The sequence below is a fragment of the Panthera onca genome, chromosome A2 (assembly GCF_046562875.1).
Source record: "Panthera onca isolate mPanOnc1 chromosome A2, mPanOnc1 haplotype 2, whole genome shotgun sequence".
Lineage (NCBI taxonomy): Eukaryota > Metazoa > Chordata > Mammalia > Carnivora > Felidae > Panthera > Panthera onca.
The window spans coordinates 140,145,480-140,168,790 of record NC_138340.1 but is presented as its reverse complement, the minus strand read 5'-3'; the positions used below and the strand labels follow the sequence as shown (position 1 = coordinate 140,168,790).

General features: G+C 39.3%; 2 protein-coding genes across 2 annotated transcripts in view; both read left to right on the top strand.

Moving 5' to 3' along the window:
- Positions 1 to 23,311, top strand: part of CADPS2 (calcium dependent secretion activator 2) — a 667,593-nt gene that overhangs the window by 25,380 nt on the left and 618,902 nt on the right. The window lies entirely within an intron of this gene.
- Positions 18,587 to 19,409, top strand: TAS2R16 (taste 2 receptor member 16). The gene is given in 2 exon segments (XM_060628952.2): positions 18,587 to 18,922; positions 18,924 to 19,409. Coding segments are annotated over 2 exon segments (822 nt in total).

Sequence of the window (23,311 nt, the reverse complement as noted above, 5' to 3'; positions counted from 1 at the left end):
AATTATCCTTGGCCCATTGTGTTTCCATGGTTACAGGTCTGTGTTGTTCATCTTCCGAATTCAGCCTCAATGACTTACGCTGCCTTTGTGACCTGTGCTTATTAAATCTTGATTACTATGTTCCATCTGCATTGGCCTCTTACTTATACACCACAATAGCTTCTAAAGGAGGCAGTCTTCCTACATTGTGATTGAAGCATCTGAACACAAACATCACTTTGTCAGTATTTCTCACTTCTCATGACAAAGTCCACACTAAAATAACTGGCCCCTTTTAAAGTTATGCTTTGAGGAAAGTAACATCTTTTTAACCTCTTTTAACAATGTTATTCCTTCAAAATTCTCTCCAATGTATGATCAATCACCTACTTTTCTACCTTCCCATCTAGAAAAACTATTACTTGTTTGTTTCACTACCAAGGTAATGAATGGATTAATATAATCTAGAAAACAATGAAGCAGTGCTACCAAATTAATAGAACATTACAACACTAATTAATAGAAGATATTTTGAAAATGAAAATGTAATTCAATTCAATCAGAATGCCTGCTGCCTTTGTAAGTAAATTTTAGAAAATCCTAGATGAGAATATTTGTAAAATAGAGAAAATTGAATTACCAAAGGAAGGTAATTGAAAAACAGTCTGTATCAGAATTAGACACTGCTGCCTGTAACAATAGTAATAAAAATAATAAGAAAAATAGTGTCTTAAGTAAAATAGAAGTTTTGTTCCCTAATAAAAGGATTCTAAAAGTAGGCAGTCCCTGGAAGGAATGGCAGCTCCATAGTCATCAAGGACCCAGGCTTCTTGTAGTTCCTGCCTCAGGATCTTTAGCAGACTGATTCACAATCCATTAACATTGCTAGAGCTCCAGCTCTCATAGCTACATTCCAGGAAACAAGATAGAGAAAGGGGAGGACTCCTTCAAACTCCACACGTCATATGTACTTACATCTCTTTGGCCAAAAATTAGTTATATGGTCACATGTGGTTGCAAAGAAGTCTGGAAATATAGTCTCCTAAATGGGCTACAAGGTGGCCAGCTAAAAATCAAGATTCTGTTACTATAGAAGAAGAGGAAAATGGATATTGTGAACAACTAGCAGTCTCTATCAGAAATCCCAAAAATATAACATAAAGATTATAAAGAATGCCATGAATAGGCACTACTGACAAAATCATATTTAAATAACTGTTGTAGCATTTGAAAAACAACTTTCAAATATTTCTTTGTTTTAAGGAATATTTGACAAATTAAATTTTAATCTCTTCCCCTTTTTCATCTCACAGTATTGTCTTTACCTTCCCTAGACAATTTGATAATAAAGATAATTGACATTTATTGAGCAGACTAAGTGCTAGGCAATGAGCTTAATTTTAAAACCCTCAGGCCAAACCTTTGAGGTGGTTAGAATTTATTGCCATTTTATAAAAAACAAATTTAAGGAGATAAGTAATTTGACCAAAGTCATAAACCTAAGTGGTGAAGTCAAGACTCTAACTCAGTCAAGTTGACCAGGGAATTCTGTTCTCACTATACTACAGCACTATTCACTTATTGTAATTATAATTTGCTCCTATGCTTTTATATACTTCTATATACAATTCTTATCTCCCTTACCTTCTGCATCTTACATCCAATTACCTTTTTCTACTCATATTCTAAGCTAGAACTCAGTAAATAACCTAAAACCTACACTAAGAAGCAATTTAGGGTTAATGTGTTCAGTGTCGTCGTATATTGCCTAATATAGTCCCTTCCATAAAGTAGGTGCTCACTAAATACTTAGGGGCAGCATACAAGAAGGCTAGAAGAAGGTCATGGGTAATGTATGGATGAGTGGTTTCAGGTAAATGGTGGAGGAAGAAATAGACTATAAAACATAAGCAGAAAAAGAAAGCAGGAATGTTGGGTGAGTCTGTACTCTTGAGTTTTGCATTAAAAGATTAGAGGTTAAATAAAGATTACAGGGCTTAGCAGGATTTTGTGCAATTTGGGTTCTGATGGTTTGGTTTTTGTTTGTTTTGATTTTAACATCTGGGAATGTTGAGAATGTTTGAGGTATAAAAAGTCTGAAGAGGGGCGCCTGGGTGGCTCAGTCAGTTGGGCAGCTGACTTTGGCTCAGGTCATGATCTTGCACTTTGTGGGTTTGTGTGCTCACATTTTATAGTCTATTTCTTCCTCCACCATTTACCTGAAACCACTCATCCATACATTACCCATTACCTTCTCCTAGCCTTCTAGAACCCCTTTGTAGGTTCAAGCCCCGTGTCGGGCTCTGTGCTGACAGCTTGCAGCCTGGGGCCTGCTTCAGATTCTGTGTCTCCCTCTCTCTCTGGTCCTCCCCTGCTTGCACTCTGTCTCTCTCTCAAAGATAAATAAAGATTTAAAAAAAAAATTTAAGTCTGAGGAAATAAGGAGAAAGATAATGTAAGGGATAAAATGTAAAAATAGCCCCAAAGGAAGTGAGACAGTATGAGATGAGGGCATAAATGAAAAGCAGAACCTCAGCAAAGACAGAGAAGTCCATTTTCCTGAACTGTATGGAAAAATGGAGGTACAGGAACAATAATTAATCTCCTTTACTGCAACCTGAAATTAGGCACTATTGCTAGTTGAAATGAAGATAGGACAGGAGATATAAATGAAAAGAAATAAAAGAGGAAAACTGTTGGAGTCCAGCCAAGAAGTGACCCATGAACTAGATGTGGAAAGTTAGGCACAGAAAAATCATCGAAGAACATCGCTACAGATGGGCAAATCAGTATGGTAGCAAGAGCGATTCTCAAGGATCTAGTGGAGAAGTCACAAGGAGAAAGGGAAACTACTGACATGAAAAGCAGCCAGTGAAATGGATGAAGACAAAGGGGACTGAAAACAGGATCAGGGTATTTGGAGAAGACTGAGGTATGTGGGGGAAGTGAGAGGTGAGTAGACTTTTCCTCTGATAAATATTCTCTAGTCAGCCATTGCATTAGAAGGTAATTTGAAAAAATGTCCTACATTAGCATATGACAAAAGGAGAAAAAAAGAACATTCTGTGCAGATCTAATCTTTGGGGGTATTCAAAGCAACAGCATATTGTTTATTATCATATTTCATAATCACAGAGTCATTATACCGAACTGACATTTTTCTCAAGTACTCCTTTTATTTTCCTCACCGCCACTACATTTTGCTTCCATGGTACTCTTTACAAATTTATCTCTTTGGTTAAATGAGATCTTGAGCTATTGCTCAATGAAGTAATGAATAAATCAGTATGTACTCTAGACACAAGGCCACCATCAGCGGTGGTAATGCAAATGTGAGATTTCTCCATGAAGAGATTCCTATGATTTCAATACCATTACAGCATTAATGTTAAATTATTTACCCAACTTGGCATAGATTTGCAATCATTTATCCACCTTTCTTCATCTGGTTCCCTTTCTGGTAATGAGCAAATATTTTTCAGAATAGGAATAGCCTTAGAAAAGCCAACAACATCATTAGCAAATTTCAATGAATCATTCAAGAAAATATTTACTGGCCTCATTATGATCCCAACACTGTGTGGGCACTGGGGATCTAGTTGTCACAAAACAAACTTCCTACCATCCCTCATTTACATTTTGATGAAGCAAGTAGACACTAAACGAATAATTTAGTTTATGGTGTATCAGCTGGGAATAGGTGCTGTGAGGAAAAAAAAAAAAGGACAGGCTAGGATAGATGAGGTAGGACTAGGGAGTGAGTAGGATAGTGAGGGAGAAAAATGCAATCTTAAATAAGAGTCAATTGAAACCTTGCTTGTGAAGGTAATATTTGAGTAAAGATCAGAAGGAATTGAGACAGTAAACTAGATATCTGTGAGAAATAGTTAAGTAAGACTGGGAACAACAAATCAAAAGACCTAAGAGACCCTGAAGTTGGAGCCTGCATAGTCAGAGAAATGATGGGGTTGTAGATCATTACAATATGGGAAGACATTGGAGGATTTTGTGCAGAGCAATAGCTGATTGGGCTCATGTTTTTAAAGGATCACTCTGGACATTATGTTGAGAATAGGCAGTAGATGGCAACACTGGAGCCAGACAGATGGTAGAAAAGCAATTGCAATATTGAACTGAGAGGCGATGGGACCTTGCTCCTGAAGAGCATTAGCAGAAGTAGTAAGAAGTGATAGGTTCCTGGGTAAGTTTTGGATATCCATATTTGCTAATGGATGGGAGGCGGGATTTGAAAGACAGAGACAGCAGTGACCCCATTATTGTTGTCATGAGCAAATGAAAAGTTGGAGGTGCCATTGGGGCAGGAGGGATAACTACAGGAAGAGCAGATATGTTGCTTTTCTGTTGATGCTGTTAAATCTGGAAGGCTCAAAGAGGATCAACGTAAATGTAAGAAACACCATGTAATTCTTCCAGATGGCTCAAGTTAGCTAAAGGAATAAGGGATTGAGGACAGTTAATCCAGGTCTACTTAAATTGAATACCCATCAAACCCAGACTCATGAAGCAAAGGTCAAACATTTTGCTTCAAAGACCAAAGGAGGGAGGAGAGGCCCCGGCCCTCATCTCCTCTTATCTGTCACTTGTGGTCTGATGAGAGGTTCTTCTCTCAGCCAGGGTGTCCTCCTTCAAGCTCAGGGGACAGAGGCAATATATATAAGGCTAATTGCTCCTCTTGCAGTGGGGTTCAATTAATGGTGAGATCTCGTAACATTTTCATAGCAATAGAGAGTGGGTAATAACCAAAAATTGGAGTTGGCTCTCAAATTTTATCAAAGCAGGAATGATGTGCAGCAGGTCTTTGAGTAGGATTCAGGGATTTTTTTTTTTTTTATTTTAAAAAAAATTTTTTTTTCAACGTTTTTTATTTATTTTTGGGACAGAGAGAGACAGAGCATGAACGGGGGAGGGGCAGAGAGAGAGGGAGACACAGAATCGGAAACAGGCTCCAGGCTCCGAGCCATCAGCCCAGAGCCTGACGCGGGGCTCGAACTCACGGACCGCGAGATCGTGACCTGGCTGAAGTCGGACGCTTAACCAACTGCGCCACCCAGGCGCCCCAAGGGATTTTTTTTAATCTGTTTTTTTCCCCTCTTGCATCAGCATCACAAGTAAGGATCAGTAGTAGCTTATCAGTCCCATCCAGCATCACCCCCCATTCAGGGTTGTTTCATCAATAGCAGGGGCTCACTTCTAATTTGCTAATTGATTTCCAAGAAAAATCTAGTGCTTGTGAATAACTCTCCTTATTTGATCAACTGAATTCTCTTACTTAATGAAGTAAAGTTAAGTGATTCTGAAATAAAACATTTGCTGCTATATAAAAGTTGTATCTACTTCTCTTTATCCCAAATACTGTATTGACTAACCTAAACATCATTAACTTCTTCTTGTTTCCTATTGCTCCCCTTTATGAGGCAAGACAATCTTTAAAATATTCTAAAAACAACAAAAAACAAAAAACAACTTCCCAATTTAGAAATGTTTAGCCTTCATGTTGACGCTCCCTGTTCTGTTTCCTTTCTTCTCATCTTTACTGCGGTTGTGGAATATTACAAAGGAGCATGCTATTGGTCAAGAAAGAGCCTGAAGGCCCTGATCTGGATTTTGGTTCCTTAGCAGCTCTGTGTATGCTACCATCAGAATAAAAGTTTTTTCATAAACTACTGAACAATCAGCTAGTTAAACTAAGCCATGCATTTTTAGCCCTTATTATCCAGGAGAGCACTTTGCGTGTTTACCTGGCTGCAAAGGAAAGAAACAAGCTGATGAATCTTATCCAAAACAGATTACATCGTGAAAAACTGGGAAGGGATATTGAAACTGGCATGCTGTATGTTTTAATCTAATGTGGCTATATTACATGTATATGTTAATATTTGAATGAATTGAGTCGTTTTGTATCCCATATCTTTCTCCAGAAGGTGATAAAAGGAAGATATAGGAAATGAAGTTGCAAATATACATATATATGAAAATGAGAGAATAGAAATAAGTGAAAATGTATACAAGGCACACTGATAGTCAAAATATGTTATTAACTGGATGTCTCCACAGACTTTTCTACTTGCCTCTTTTTCTCATTGTTAATAGAAATATTATAGTATTTATCTGTTGTTATTTTCTCAAGTTCACTAATCTTTTCATCCGCAGAGTTTAATGTGCTCTTTTTTCCAGCTTTATTGACATACTATTGACATATAACATGCAAACTTAATGTGTACAGTGTAATTATTTGATACACATATATATGGTGAAATGATTGCCACAGTAAGATTAGTTAGCACTCCATCTCCTCACATAACTACCTTTGTGTGTGTATGACAATAGCATTTAAAACCTATTCTTTTAACAGCTTTCGGATATATGATCCGGTTTGTTAATTATAATCACTATGATGTACATTAGATCCACACACCTTACAGCTGGAAGTTTGTACCTTTGAGCAAATCTCCCCATTTCCCCCATTCCCCAGCCCCTGGCAACCACCATTCTATTCTCTATTTCTATGAATTTAGCTTTCTAAAATTCCATATGTAAGTGAAAACATAGTATTTGTCCTTTTCTGTGTGACTTATTTTACTTATTTTACTTTTCCTAATGTGCTCAAGGTCTTCATCCGTATATACATCACATCTTCTTTATCCATTTACCCATCAGGAGACACTCAGATTGTTTCTATGTCCTGGCTAATGTGAATAAGTGAATAATGCTGCAATAAACATAGGGGTGCAAATACCTCTTTAAGATAGTGGTTTCATTTCCTTTGGAAATATACCTAGAAGTGGGATTGCTAGATTCTATGGTAGTTCTGTTTTTAATTTCTTGAGGAACCTCCATACTGTTTTGCATAGTGGCTGTACCAGTTTACATTCCCACCAACAGGGCACGAGGATTCCCTTTTCCCTACATCCTCACCAACACTTGTTCTCTCTTATCTTTTTTTTTTTATGTTTATTTATTCTTGAGAGAGAGAGAGAGACAGAGAAAGACAGAGTGCAAGAGGGGGAGGGGCAGAGAGAGAGGATGACACAAAATCTGAAGCAAGCTTCAGGCTCTCAGCTATCAGCACAGAGCCCAGTTCAGGGCTTGAACCCACAGACTGCGAGATCATGATCTGAGCCGAAGTTGGATGCTTAACCAACTGAGCCACCCAGGTACCCCTCTTATCCTTTTTACAATAGCCATTCTAACAGGTGTGGGGTGATACCTCATTGTGGTTTTGATTTGCCTTTTCCTGATGTGACTCTCATCTGCTATTAATCCATCTAGCCAATTTCTTACAGTTCTTTCATGTTTGATTTCTTTCCTCTTTTATCAGGCTCACCACATCCCCATCAAGGTCCTTCTGAGACAACCTTTGTTAGCAGTCTGCCACCCAGGAGACGAGATAGAGTAGTTCCTGAGGGCTGCATTTGTTGCCTGGTAGAAAGGGGCCTCTACAGCACCTTCTAGCATGGGAGATATACTCGCTCTTACAGGGAATGGAGGGGTACTTCTGAAAGTGTTGAGTGTTTAGTGATATCTGTCTAGCCAAAATCCTAAGGGGCAGACATTCAGATAGCCTTCATCCTGTATCTAAGTATCCCAGGTTTTCCCAACCAGGGCCTTGACTTTACCCTGGAAGACCTGTCTTGGCTGAACATTTAAATAGTTCTGGATCTCTGCAACATTGTCAAATCTTCATTTCACTGTTCAGTTTTGTCTCCTGTTAACTCTTCCACTATGAGAGGTAAGAGCCTCATGATAAGTTACCAAAGGTGCCTCTGGCTTTCATACTTAACCTTTAACTGCTTGTCCATGAATCTCAGTTTCTTCTTATCCCTTTCCAGGGAGTCGGTACAACTTAGCAGAAACCAGCGAACTACTTGTAGGTATTGTTCCCTCCCTATCTTTCAAATGACTTAATTATCACAACTCTAAGGTCAGTTCATTCCACTGAGATGTTTTCCCAGGTCACCACTGGTGAACCTTTAGCAATCAGGGCACTATATTGTGCCAGGGGCTATGTGTGTCCCCAAATAATATTCATATTGAGGTCCTCTCTGCCTGCTGGGCTAAGAATGAGTGAGTCTCCAAATCCCACCGTATCACCTGCTCCTCAGACCACTCCTGGGACCACTTATGCGAGTTCAGACTTCCAAAAAGCAGACACCACAATAGCATCTTACGTGCAAAAGACTAACTGGATAAATTTCTGTGAAACAAAGAGAATGACTCTGAACATGACAGAGGTAGAATCCAGACTGAGATGAAATTTGACCTCTAGAGAGAAGGGGAGTGAGGAAAGATGATGAGGTAGGAAGATTCTTAGACTGCAGTGCAGTTTAAAGGAAGTTCTGGCCAGACTGAAAAGTGTCCTTGAACCAAAGTCACACAGTGAAGGAGTCCCCATCTCACAGAAATGGATCTGCATTATTCCTCCCTTTCCTCCAGCCATGCTCAGTCTCCCTTTCCTCCTGCCGTGCTCAGTCACTAAGTGAGAACAGCCCACGGGAAACATGGCTTTCATGGCAAATGCGGTTGTGTAACTAGAAGGACAGACTCTGGGGCCATCAGTCAAGCATGTTGTTACCAGCAGCTAGAAATCTGAGCAGCACATTTTCATGGCTACTGTCTCCACAGCTCCTTGCTAACTAGTCTATGTAAATGCTGCCCTCTAGAGTTCTGAAGGCACAACCCCTAGGTGTCTGATTCCTAAATATCTACTGCACAAACTCACCTCTGTCTTCAAATTCAGACAATTCCATCCCTTCCTCCTTCTCAGCTTACAATATTTTGTTTCCTACTTCACTGAAAAAAATAGGCACAATAAGAAAGGAACTTCAACATGTTATCACCATGTATATACTTCTTTTATTCCTGCTACTGGGGAAAAAACATTCTTGCATAAAACAAAGGTCAATTCCTCCACTTGGCTAGGTCCCATTACCTCTGAACAAAATTCCAGAAGTTCTCAGTCTCTCTCTCTTCTTCTCCCCCGTCCTCTCTCATCAATCTACCTTCTCTACTAGATTCCTCTTATCATATAAAAACATGCCATTATTAATCTTTAAAGAGGGTTTAGGCAGGCTGTGAACAACTCTAAATTCTGGGCTAAGACAAAGACCGGGAGGCTTGAGAACTCTTGTCCTCTTTCTCTTTATTTCTCAATCCTTTCCTTTCCTTCATCTTCTTGCATTTTCATCCTTCTTGTTCCTTTTGTTCCTATGCAAATCCTTTGGGTAGCACAGAGATATCCTAGTCTTCCATGAAGGTTGCCACCATTGTTTGCATCCAGGGCTGGCTGATGAGTTATTGACCTTGTAGTTGAGAAAGATACAGAAGGAAACCAAGAGAAGGCTTCTCAAAGTTCTTCAGTAGCTCGTCTGTCTCTTATTCTTTTTTACCATGTGTCATTAAGTAAGATTTATACCCAAACCTCTCTCTAAGGTATTTGACCTCTGAAAATATTATATTGCCCCGAATTAGAACAAGGATACTTTTGTAGTGGGACCTCATTTATTAAAAACAGGAGAAAAGCCTCACTTATTTTATATGTGGACAGAATCTCAGCTTGGGCCAAAGTGTGTCTTCTCTTGGAGTCAAGATAAATTTATTTATAACTAGAACACCCTGAGGAGTGGCCACAGGGAAGCCTATGTATACGAGGTCCCGAGACATCCCAAGGCTAGAAGGAACCAGGTATGATGTATTCATATCAATAATTTTAATCAATAATTGTCAAACTTTATCAGGCATCCAAATCACCTAAAAGCCTTGTTAAAATTTGGATTGTTAGGTCCCACTCCCAGTATTTCTGACTCAATAGGTCAGAATAGGGCCCAAGAATTTACATTTCTAAGTATTTTTCAGGTGATAATGATGCTGTTAATTTATGGGATCCATGGCTTTAGACATTATTGCAAGAGAGGACTGTCTCTGAGGGTAGTGTTTATCATTCTGTCCTAACCCCTTCCAGCATCATGGATTTATACTATGTCCTAGGGAGAGAGAGAGAGAGAGAGACAAATAAATTAAACATCACTGAGGCTCTGGAATATTTGGCTTTGGTAGCTTTCTAATTGAATATAACAGGAGAAGGGGGAAATTATTCTCATCCACAGTACCACAGATCATCAGAGCCCTATACCTTGAGTGTTCAAAGGTTCTAAGGCATCATTGGATAGTGCCTGATTGGAATAATGAAATGGAGAGAGTGCCTAATGGAGGTACATATGTCACCTGAAACACAGTTGTTGATGATGATGGTGGTGGGCTTTAACTCCTTTTGGTTAGAATTTTGCCTAAGGCCTTTGAGTGGCATCATTTTAGTATTAAATTACAGTTCTTGTACTGTCTATAATTTGCAATTTGCCAACTGACTGGGTACATGCTCCCAGGGTTTCAGTAATGTGTACATTCAATAAATTAGAGACTAAACAAATTAATGCTATGATTCTTATCTAAAGAATGAGATAAAAAGCAAAGAAAAACATTACTTGCTTCAGGCCACAAAGGTTGGTGGCAGAATTAGAAATAGGAGAGAGAAAGCTCCCTAACCTTCTTCATGGACCACGTTAGTTACTATTAAATATTCATTTAAACTGCTGACCATTTTCAAATGAAAAAGATCAATTCTGATTGTTATTGAATGCTGGTGACCCAAGAAAGAATGTGTATGGCTAACTGGGGAACATCTAAGACCACTGTTTTTTGACAAATCTGGGATTGCTTTAACAAGGGTCAAAAGCAAAAAAACTCCAGAGCACCTGGGTGGCTTAGTCGGTTAAGTGTCCAACTCTTGATTTGGTTCAGGTCATGATATAGCTTCTGGAGTTCGAGCCCAGCATTGGGCTCTGCACTGACTGCATGAAACCTGCTGGATATTCTCCCTCTTTTTCTGCCCCTACCTGGCTCATACTCTCTCTGCCTCTCTTAAAATAAATAATTAAACTTAAAAAAGAAAAGAAAAGAAAAAAGAAGGCACCAAACTCTATGACTAGCCTGTTGGGGAAGGAGTTCTGTTTTTCAGGGAAGGGAGTTATAAAGGAGAAGGCAGGTAAACAAAGCATGCTGTTCATTTTGGGGTGAAGATGAAATCATTTTTCCCACAGCCTTTAAGGGTGGATACAATCTTCCTCCACAGAACAAATAAATACTAAGAAAAATAAGATTGTCACAGACGGAAAAGAAGCTTCCCCTACTATATATAGGAACAAGTATAGGCTTAAGTCACCTCCAAAGATGGATTATCTCTGAACTTCTATAACACAAGGAAACTTTAAAAGAGGTATATAGAGTATAAATCTTCACAGGATCTTTAGAGAAGGCTTTGTTTAGAAGTCACAGCCCTACATGTTGTGCAATATACAGGCTCTAATGTTATTAGATAATTAAAATGCACCTGGAGTTCATGAATGCTTTGAAAATATGATGCTATATATAGCATTAAACATTTCATTTGTAGCTGCAGAAAAATTGTGGCTTTTACTAGAATAATCAATATACCAGAATTTGGGATGATAGTAGAACCATAAGCACATTCACAAATTTGGAAACTAAGAAAGATCCAGCAAAATTTATATTGGGTGAAAGCACTGAGGGATAAAAATATATAAAGAAGACTATCTTCATACTGTGGATGAATGAGAATTATTTCCTGAAGAATTGGACACTCCCATCATTTTTCAGCTACTAAAAGCTTATGAAATGAAGAGGTCACTTCGCCTTACAGATGTTCAAAGTAAAACTACACATGGAAGTTTTGTTATTGTCACTACACATGCAAGTATCTTCCCCACAGAGGTGGCTCTAAAGCCGTGGATCTAAAACTGAGCTGCCATTTAGAATTTGGTGGGGGTGATTTTGTAAAATCCTGATACCCAGCGTATACCCCAGAAAATTAAATTAGAGTATTAGGGATGGAACTTAGGTCTCAGTTATTGATTTTTTTTTTTTTTTACAGCTTTACTGAGGTATAATTGATACACAGTTGACCCTAGAACACAGGTTTAAACTACATGGGTCCACTTACATGCAGATTTCTTATAGTACAGTATGATAAATGTATTTTCTCTTCCTTATGGTTTTCTTAATAACCTTTTTTCTCTAGCTTACTTTATTATAAGATTATAGTTTATGATACAGATAACATACAGAATATGTGTTAAATGACTGTTTATTTTATCAGTGAAGCATCTGGTCAATAGCAGGCTATTAATAGTTAAGTTTCTGGGAGTCAAAAGTTATATGCAGAATTTTTTTTTTTATTAGGAGGAGAGAGAGTGTGTGTGTGTGTGAGGGGGGTGGGCAGAGGGAGAGAGAGTGAAAGCAAAAGAGAAAGAGAGAGAATCTCAAGCAGGCTGCATGCTCAGCCCGGAGTCTGACACAGGACTCAATCCCACAACCCTGGGATCATGACCTGAGCCAAAATCAAGAGTCAGATGCTCAATTGACTGCGCCACCCAGGTGCCCCAGTTATATGCAGACCTTCAATTACATGGGGGGTTGAAAACTGTACAAAAACTACATATATTTAGTGTGTACAATTTGATGAGTTTAGACGTGTACAAACACTCATGATAACCATCACTACAGTCAAGGTAGTACCATATGCAACACTTCCCAGAGTTTCCTTGTGTCCCTTTGCTTTTTTTTTGTTTGTTTGTTTTTTGCTTTATTTTGTGGTAAGAACACTTAACATGAGATTTACTCTCTTGACAAATTTCAAATGGATAATATCATATTGTTAACTATACAATCCATGTTGTATAGCAGATCTCTAGCATTTATTCATTGAGCATGACTTAAACATTATTCCTATTGAATAACAATAACCCATTTCCTCACTACCCAACCTCTGGGAAGCACTATTATATTCTCTGATTCTATGAATTTGACTATTTTACATATGTCATATAAGTGGAATCATGCATTATTGATCTCATTATGACTAGCTTATTTCATGTTGGATATCTGTCAGGTTCATCCATGTTGTCACAAATAGTAAGATTTCCTACATTTTTAAGGCTGAATAATATTCCATTGTACATATATACCATATTTTCTTTACCCATTCATCTGTTGATGAACATTTTGGTTGTTTCCACTTCTGGGCTATTATGAATAGTGTTACAATGAACATGGGAGTGCGATATATATCTCTTTGAGATCCTGACTTCAACTTTTTGGATATATATACCCAGAAGTGAGATCGCTGAATTATATGGTAGTTCTATTGTTAAGTTTTTGAGGAATCTCCATACTATTTTTTCATAGTTGTTATGCCCACCAACAGTTACATTCCCACCAACAGTATTCCAATTTCTCTGTGGCTGCTCCAATGCTTATCTTTTTGTTTTTTAATAGTAGTCATCCTAGGGGCAACTGAGTGGCTTAGTTGGTTAAGCATCCAACTCTTGATTACGACTCAGGTCATGACCTCACGGTTTGTGAGGTCGAGCTCCATGTCGGGCTCTGTGCTGACAGTGCAGAGCCTGCTTGGGATTATCTCTCTCCCTCTCTCTCTGCCTCTTCCCTGTGCTCTCTCTTTCTCTCAAAATTATTAAACATTAAAAAAAAATTTTAAATAATAGTCATCCTAGCAGATATGAGGTGACATTTATTGCAGTTTTTTTTCTGCTTTATTGTGATGCTTTTAACCTCAGCACAAAGAGTAAGTAATTTATCTTCCACATTTTCTTTATTGCACTTCTGATTTGCATTTTCCTGATAATTAATGACATTGACTATCTTTCCACATATGTGTTGGCCATTTTGAAGGATACAAAATTGATATATAAAATTGGTTGCATTTACATACACTAATAATGAACCATCTAAAAGGGGAATTAAGAAAACAACCCCACCTACAATAGCATCAAAAAGGATAATATACTTAGGAATGAACTTGTTTTTTCTGTAGAAACAGAAAAACAATTCTAAAGTTCTTAGGGGACCACAGAAGAATCATAGTAGCCAAAGGAAAATTGAAAATGGACAAACAAGCTAGAGACATCACATGTTCGGATTTCCAAATATATTAGATTTCCAAATATATTACAAAGTTGCAGTAATTAAAACAGTATGGTACTGGCATACAGACAAATATATACACTAGCAGAATGGGATAGAACAGAAAAAAACCTATCGTGTACACAACCAAATGATCATTGACAAGGAATGGGAAAAAGAAAATCTCTTCAACAAAAGGTGCTAGGAAGCCTGGATACACAAATGCAAAAGAAAGAAACTGGACCTTTATACTATACACAAAATCAACACAAAATGCATTAAAGACTTAAATGTGAGACTATAAACAGTAAAACTCCTAGAAGAAAACATAGGGGAAACATTCCTTGACATTGCACTTTGCAGTGATTTCTTCAATGTGACACCAAAAACACAGGGAACATAAGCAAAAATAGACAAGTGCAACTATATCAAACTAGAAAGTTTCTGTACAGCAAAGGAAACAACCAACAAAAAATAAAAAGGCAACCTATGGAATGGGATAAAATATTTGTAAATCAGATATATAATAAAGGGTTTATTCCCAGGAGGTATAAGGAACTCCTAAAATTCAATAGCAAATAATCAAATAACCTGGTTCAAAAATGCACAAAGAACTTGAAGACATTTTCCCAAAGATGTCAGTTATGGTCTCTAAAGCTCTAGAAATGAGTCCATGTGTACCTGTGGAGACTCTAGGTCTCTGGGGTGAAACTCAAGTATGTAGTAAGTAGCTTCTAAGTGGTCTACCTATATTTATCCTGATTTGTCACAGAAATCTTAGTCTATTCTATTGAGATTTTGCCTGTATATAAACCCATTATTTTATTACTTACTAAATATAGGCACCTATAAATATAATTCAACTAACATAGAGTTTGGCTATCTGTTTCTTAGAGTTGCCTCTGTATTAGCTTCCTATTGCTGCTGTAACAAATTACTATAAATGTAGTAGTTTAGAACAGCACAAATTTATTATCTTAAAGTTCCAGAGGTCAGAGTCTGAAGTGAGTCTCGTGGGTCTAAATCAAGGTGTCCACATAGCTGTGCTCCTTCTGGGAACTCTAGGGGAGAATCTGTTCCTTGTCTTTTCCTGCTTCTAGAAGCTGCCTGGATTCCTTAGATTGTGACTCTGATCTCTGCTTCCATCATCACATCACCTCCTCTGACTCTCACTCTCCTGCCTTCCTCTTACAAGGACCTTTGTGATTACACTGGGTCTATTCCAGTTTTCCAGGATCATCTTATCATCTCAAGATTGAGATTATTTGCAATGTCCTTTTGCCATATAAGGTAACATAGTCAGAGGTTTCAGGGATTCAAATATGACAATTTGTGGACCCTTATTTTATCTACAAAATTGTAAATAAACTACCATGTGATGGGCACGTGACCATAGTATTGCTGAAATTACATTGTATTAACTTGGGTTCATTTTGCCAGTCCCATTGGTTCAAACAGTGATTGACAGTACATATCCACAGTCATGTGGATCATGGAAATCTCTCTCCACAATATCACATGTGATTATAAGTCACCATTTGTCTCATTCAGTTTCAGTGCATTTGTTCAAGCCACAATTTTTCCCTGAAAAATAGTTGCCAATTTAGGCACACTTATATTTTATCAACCTTGCCAATTTCAGTTATTTGAATGGCATAGGAATATAACCATAGTGTATATTCTCTACAATGTTAGGCCACTGGCCCTTACACTTACAGTAGAATATGTGGTTCTCTAGTCTGCTCTTCTTGTGTTCTTCATTCACTCAATAGATATTTTCTAAGCACCAACTAGAGGCTGTAGTGTTCTAGTTGCTAAATCAAGGGACCTCAGAGATTGCTCTACAGGAGTCATACACACACACGTAATAAAAGACAACCTTTGAACTCCTAACCCCACAGAACATTAGCCACCAGTTTATAGGGACTCTTTACGTGTCACATTCAGAGAATCTGGGTTGTTTGACTGGTTGTTATCACAAAGAGAGTGCCTCTGTGGAGTAGAGTTGTGCCAGATCATCGCTGGGGCTGCGGGCCAGCCTATCAGTGGCTGGTTTGGACAGGTGCTCATTCCTGGTCCAACTACAGCGGCTGGTATTGTCACGAGGGCTATAGTGGTGAGTATTGCGCTTAAGAACCCCTCAGAAGGAGGTCTGGAGCATCACGAGCATTCTGAGGTTCTCTGAGTGAGGCAGTGCCTATTGGAGGCAACATGTTTAGTGCATCCTGGACAAAAGGCAGATCTTAATGCTATTGCATATTTCACTTACCATCACTTCTCATTCTCTTCTTTCTCCCTACTTCTGTATGGACACATCTTAACCCATTCACCTGGTAATCGCAAGCTACTGTTTTGTCATCTCACTTTTTTAATTTGCTGATTCTTGCATTTTATTGAGAATGTAAAGCACATGCTTTCTAATATTCTTTTTTCTAGTATAATTTTTTAACTATTTTTTTACCTTTGTATCATGAGTTCAGTGGTTTATTGTTATGTTTAAGAATTCTAAGCTTCATGTTGGGTTGCTTCTGTTTTCTCCTCTGTGAATGATTAAAAGTCCATAAGACTTGGTGCTTATCACACATAAGGTCCATGACTTTCACTTTGTCTTTATCGCCAACCAGCAATTATTAGAATTTGCTTCTCATTTTTGAAGCCAGTAATTAAATGTTTGGTATCTATCTGGTACAGTTTTCCTGAACTCATTTCCTGAATTCATCCTCTAGTCGGCCTATATAGCTATGAATTAGTTCCTAGATATTTGGAAGTAATGAGTAGCTTGTCCCTTGTCCAAAACAGTGCTTAAAGTCTACCAGTTCACAGGTTCCTGCTTATAGGGATCTTTTTGTCTCGGAGTCTTTCAATTCCATCTTCATGTTCCAAGGTGCCACACACACCATGGGTTCACTTCCACACTAGCAGCATTGGGTACACTGAACTGTGGTTCTAGAATCAAGTTATAAAAAGAGATTGCTTCATGGAGGTGCCATGAGAGCTGTTTGAGAAACTGCGAATCAAGTTTGCCTCTAGTGAGAATGCAAAGCGTGGAAGGGCAAGGGGTTAAGCTTCCACGTCCCCTGTAACAGGTGAATGTGAACACAGGTATGCTTCACCACAGACCACTGGCTTCTCAGCTTGGGCTCAGGACCTGTAGCAATGGAGCTTTGAGCATCACAGTATGTGATGGGGAAGAGTACAGCAAACACCATGGTACACTGCTAGAAAGGGAAGCAGCTGGCAGGTGCAGTATCCTCAGCAGGTGCCTGACAAATCAGACCATCCAGCATCTGCTGCAGTCAGTCTTGCTTGTGAGCCCACAGGGGACACTTCCAGAAATAATTCATGGGTACCGTGCAGAGGGCTGATAGTTTACAGGACTAGATTATACCAGTCAGAGACATTTGAAGTCACCACCATCAGTGATTCCATTGTTCCAGCCTCCCAAACAGAGAAAGCAAAGCTTCTTGGCTTCTCTGCTCAACAGGCCTAATTTTTAAAAATTGTTTTACTAGTGGTGAGAGGGCCTTCTTTCTTCATCTTGAGCAATGTCAGCAGTGACAAAAAGAGCTGGCCATGTAGGAAGGCAAAAAACAATGATGTCAATGGAACATGAACAATTCTCAAAGATATATAAAGCATTGGCTCAAGGCATTGAAATTGGCAGAACAACAGCTAAGGATGCCACCCTTCCACTGTAGGGAGTGCAGTGCAGGAACTCAATGGGCAGTTATGAAAGTGGCATGCATTGGATGAGGGGACTTGAAGGTCTGGAATTCTAGCAATATTGCAGGTAGAAACTGAGAGTAAGGACTTTTCTTTGTTATTTTTAATTTGCACTCACACTTTGGTTATAGCATCCACTCCAGCCTACTGTGGAAGCCAAGGAGAGAGAATTTCTGAAGTTTTTCTTATTATGGCCTTCAGCAGAATAGAAATATTATCCAGGACATGAATGGACGGTGAAGGCTTTATCTTCCCTGTGGTTTAAATTTTAGGTTAAAGAAGTGAGGATATCATTTAAAAAATATTTTTTTTACTGTTTGTTTATTTTTGAGAGAGAGCGGGGAAGGGGCAGAGAGAGAAGGAGACACGGAATCCGAAGCAGGCTCCAGGCTCCAAACTGTCAGCACAGAGCCCGAGATGGGGCTCAAACCCATGAACCGTAAGACCATGACCTGAGCTGAAGCCGGATGCTTAACTGACTGAGCCACTCAGGCACCACAAGAAGTGAGGATATCATTTAAAGAAGATGGGAAAATAAGTTAAAGATGCCTTAGACAGATAAAGATATAAACAGCATGACTGTGAAATAAGTATGTCTTTTATGGGAATAATCAAGGAACCTCAGGAGCAGGAAACAACATTCAAACAGATTTCTTTGCATCCGGGCCTGCTAAAAAACCAGCAAGCAAAGCATAAGCAGATCTTGCAGATAGGAAAAGAGCAAAGTGAAAGATGAGCTGGGAAAAATTTACATCCAGAGGGCGGTATTTTCTTGCATGAGACAATAGTGGGACTTGGAGCCTATTCCCTACCTGGAAATTATTGCAGAGATTTTGAGTCCGTGTCCAAGAAGATACTTTGGAGTGGAAGAATGATGCCCCTCTGGCTCACTATCTTCTTCATAACCATCTATGTGCTCAAATCCTTGAGAGTAATTATGCAGAGGAGCTTAATGTTTGCAGTGCTGGGCAGAGAGTGGGTGCAGGCCAAAAGGCTGTCATCGGTGGACTTGAGTCTCATATGCCTGGGTATTTGCTGCTTCTGTCTACAGTGGGCATCTGTCCTGTACAATTTTTGCTCCTATTTTAACCCTAACTATGTATTTTGGTACTTATCAATCACCTGAGAATTTACTAATACTCTTACTTTCTAGTTAACCAGCTTGCTTGCTGTCTTCTACTGTGTCAAAGTCTCTTCCTTTACCAGTCCACCTCTTCTAGCTGAGGTGGAGAATGTTGAGGTTTGTTCCTTGGCTGTTGCTGGGTTCTTTGTTGGTTTTTTGTGTGTCAATCATCTTTTCAACTATTAGGAATTGTGTCAATGTTCGCTTAATCGCCGTGGGGCGTTTCTCTACAAACAGCACTATGGTTAAGGGACTTAAGACATTCCATTTGTTTACCATATCTCATCTAATGGTTGCATTGGTTATTCCTTTCCTCCTGTTCCTGGCCTCCACCATCCTGCTCATGGCCTCACTGTTCCAACACATGGAGCAGATGCAACACCACAGCACTGGTCACTGCATGAAAGCTCACACCACTGCCCTGAGGTCTCTCACCATCTTCCTCATCCTCTTCACCTCTTACTTGCTAACCCTACTCATCTCTATTATGAGTATCTCATTGGATAAGAGGTCTTGGTTCGGGGCTTGGGCAGCTATCATCTGTGCTATAGTCTCTATTCACACCGCTTAACTAATGCCGAGCATCCCTAAATTGAAAAGGTTTTCAAGATAAGGTGCTGGAGCCTAGAGACTGACTGAGGCACAGGGTACAATAAGACCCCTGGGTAAATGGGAGTATGCATTGACACAACTAATACCAATAACCAGCATTATTCTTGACAATCCCCCATGTAATAGGAATACACCATATGTGCAAGCCTCATTCTCCTTCATCCCACAGCCATCTATCTCTAATCAATTCTTTCTCTATTCCATGACACTCCTTCATTTGCTTTCCACAATCACCATGTTGGTCCCAACTTTCTCATGCATTTTTATTTTATCCTTTTCATGACTGCCAATTACTTTATGCATTAATATGAATCCCTTCCCCTCAAGAATTTATTGCCCACACCCTGAATATTCCCCATGCTAACCCCTCAATCCACTTTCCTAAACTTAGTCAAGAAAAGGTCTTGCCATCTCTCTCTCTCTCTCTCTCTGCTGCTGCTGCTGCTACTGCTTCTAAACCTTTATCCAATGACATAAATTTTCTTATTTGGTTCTCTACCAAATACTGTCCCTTAATTTCTCTAAAACTCAAGTCAAAAATGAACTCCTCTTTTATTTTCATTCACCAAGAAACTATACTCTTCCCAGAATAGCAGACTACTGACCCAGTCTGGGTTCATCCTAGAACCTCTCCAAATATTGGCAACCTAACTGGGTCAATTGTAGATAGTTTCCATTGGTTGGATTCTTGCCTCTCTATTGTACTAAAAATTGGACAGAACTTTCTAGGAAGATTCCTAGATTGAGGCTTAGCTGGTTTTCGATATATAACCCAGGGATCAGCTGGGAAACTCCTCTTACTTTGTAAAATCTGAATTACATTGGCTTAAATTTTCTATTCTCTTCTATATGTGCTCGGTCATAGTCCAAAGTCCTCCTCAAATGGGTAAGAATATAAGAGTTGCATAGTACTCAATTAAAAATCACCTGTAGGACTTTCCTGTGCTTTGGAAGCCCTTTTCAGCCTTCTCAATCCCACAGAACTCTCTCATACTCTTTCCTTTGCAAAAACTAGCCCCACTCTCTTCCCATGACATCTTGTTCATCATTTCTCCCCTCTTCACCCTGGCCCACCAGCAACAAAGTGTCTTGGCAACACCCAACTCTCAGGCCTTTGGGTCTCAGCTTCCCTCTGCTCCAGGCACTTATCAAGGTATTTTTCCTAAAGACAGCTTCATCTCTTAAGGCATCCTGGTGCCTGAGGTTTCACCTTTTATATGAATCAAGCATGTGTGATGAACTGAAATTCTGGCTCTCTCACTAGAAGACTGAAGCACCTACTGAGAAAAACCCAACCTATCGGGAAAAGGACACAGTTATCTCAAGCTAGACTGTGAAAGAAAGACTTAGTCCCTGGAAGGGAATGGAAATTCCCATCTGGTCTCGGGTCTGTCATTCCAACTTGTCTCCAAGTAAAGCCATCCCTTAAATTCACATTTGAAACTGAGGATGTGAAACAGAAGCATAGTCTGAGAGACCACTCTCACCAAAGACTCTGTGCCATGCGTCAGACCTCAGCACCACTGCTGCTGTTGCATAGAAAGGTCGGTGAACTATATTTTCCCACTTCATGGCACCACCCACGCAGCCTTGGCATTTCCCAAGCTCCAATGCTTCAACTATAGTAGAAGGTGGATGGAACATGGTGGATGCGGTAATATCTGGGGAACACAGTCATAACCCGATGAAGTGGGACTGAGAAGAAGAAAGGAAAATAAGGAGTAGATATCAACATTGTGTTACCTAATCAGAGACCCCCAGGAATGCTTAGGAAGCTGGTGGGGAGATGGGTTGCAAGGGTTTGGGATCTGAACGGAATAGGTGGGACAAGAGACAGTAAAATTTGAGTTACTGCTATGGGTCAATTATAGTATCCACATCTTACATGTTGTAAAATCTCAGAAAGCTGAAAATAACAAAACTGTAACCTCCATATATGTATAAATAAAGAACGGGGGGGGGAACCCTCCCCTTGACTATCACATACATAGATGCTCTTCCAGAATCTGTTAAATATTTGTCATACTCGGTCTTCTTTTGTATAAAGTGCAATGGAAAACTTATTCTGGATATACAAAAGGTGGGGTGTTAGAGGTAGTTGAAGGGGTACAGAAATAAAAAAAATACAGTGGAAACTGAAATAATAACCATCCCATATATTCATGGCACCTAACAATTCACAAAGAGCTTTCACATACATTTTCTCATTTTGAACTATAAAGACAGGTCAAGATCATCCAATCCAACCCAGATGGAAAACAGACCTGAGAAGGTCAAGTGAATTACCTAAATTTGCATTGTTGGTTAATACCAGACCTAAGAATCAAGGGAAAAGAAAAGGAAACCAAGGGATAAATTTTATTTTATTTTTTTTCCCAATATATGAAGTTTATTGTCAAACTGGTTTCCATACAACACCCAGTGCTCATCGCAAAAGGTGCCCCCCTCAATACCCATCACCCACCCCCCCCCACCCCCCATCAACCCTCAGTTTGTTCTCAGTTTTTAACAGTCTCTTATGCTTTGGCTCTCTCCCACTCTAACCTCTTTTTTTTTTTTCCTTCCCCTCCCCCATGGGTTTCTGTTAAGTTTCTCAGGATCCACATAAGAGTGAAACCATATGGTATCTGTCTTTCTCTGTATGGCTTATTTCACTTAGCATCACACTCTCCAGTTCCATCCACGTTGCTACAAAGGGCCATATTTCATTCTTTCTCATTGCCACGTAGTACTCCATTGTGTATATAAACCACAATTTCTTTATCCATTTATCAGTTGATGGACATTTAGGCTCTTTCCATAATTTGGCTGTTGTTGAGAGTGCTGCTATAAACATTGGGGTACAAGTGCCCCTATGCATCAGTACTCCTGTATCCCCAAGGGATAAATTTTAAAGAAGCAAAGAGTTTAAATTTGGAAAAAGATGATTAACATTTAAAAAGGAAATACTTTATTTTTTTAATGTTTATTTTTGAGAGAGAGAGACAGATCAGGAGTGGGGGAGGGGCAGAGAGAGATGGAGACAGAATCTTAGGCAGGTTCCAGGATCTGAGCTGTCAGCACAGAGCCTGATGTGAGGCTTGAACTCATGAGCTGTGAGATCATGACTTGAGCCAGAGTCAGACATTCAATCAACTGAGCCACCAGGCGCCCCACAAGGGAAATACTTTATAAAGAACAGCAGCAGTGTTTGGACCAAGGACAAAGAAAATTCTTTTGAGAGTTGAAGTTAGCTAGATATGAAATTCTATCTGCCAAAGGGCTATGTACCCGTGTTGTCCAGCTTGTAAGTAGTTTATCCTATAATACTCGTTATTAACATTAATTTACATACATGCATAGAGTGTGTTGCCTGATAACTCACAACAATCAGGGAGCAGAAGATTAAAAAAAAAAAAAGAAGAAGAAGATAAAGAAGTCCTGGATTTTAGGAGCAAAAGTTTAGAAGCCCATGGGTGGTGACAGTGAATTTATGAGGAGCTACGTGAATGTGGCATCCCAGCACCTGTATACACACCAAATCTTTAGCAACTAGAAAGTAGATTCTCCACCCTTCACACAATGCCCCATGAGTTTAATGAATGTCTTATGATACAGAGAAGAGTAGCAACTGTGGTGAATTTCTGGTAATGCCTGGCATGGAGTCTGTTCCTAATTAGACACACCACAGAATTTATTCATTGAATGATATTTTCTAAGTCCCAACCCCCACTCCTACCGTTCAAGTTACATGAGTTCAAAAACTTGAGTTGCACCATTTTGCCTGTTTCTGAGCTGATGTAAGCCTCAACAAGATCTGCCTCTGAACCACTGGCCCAGCCTGAACTCCCAGTAATCTCCAGCCTAAACCCAAGTGTTTGC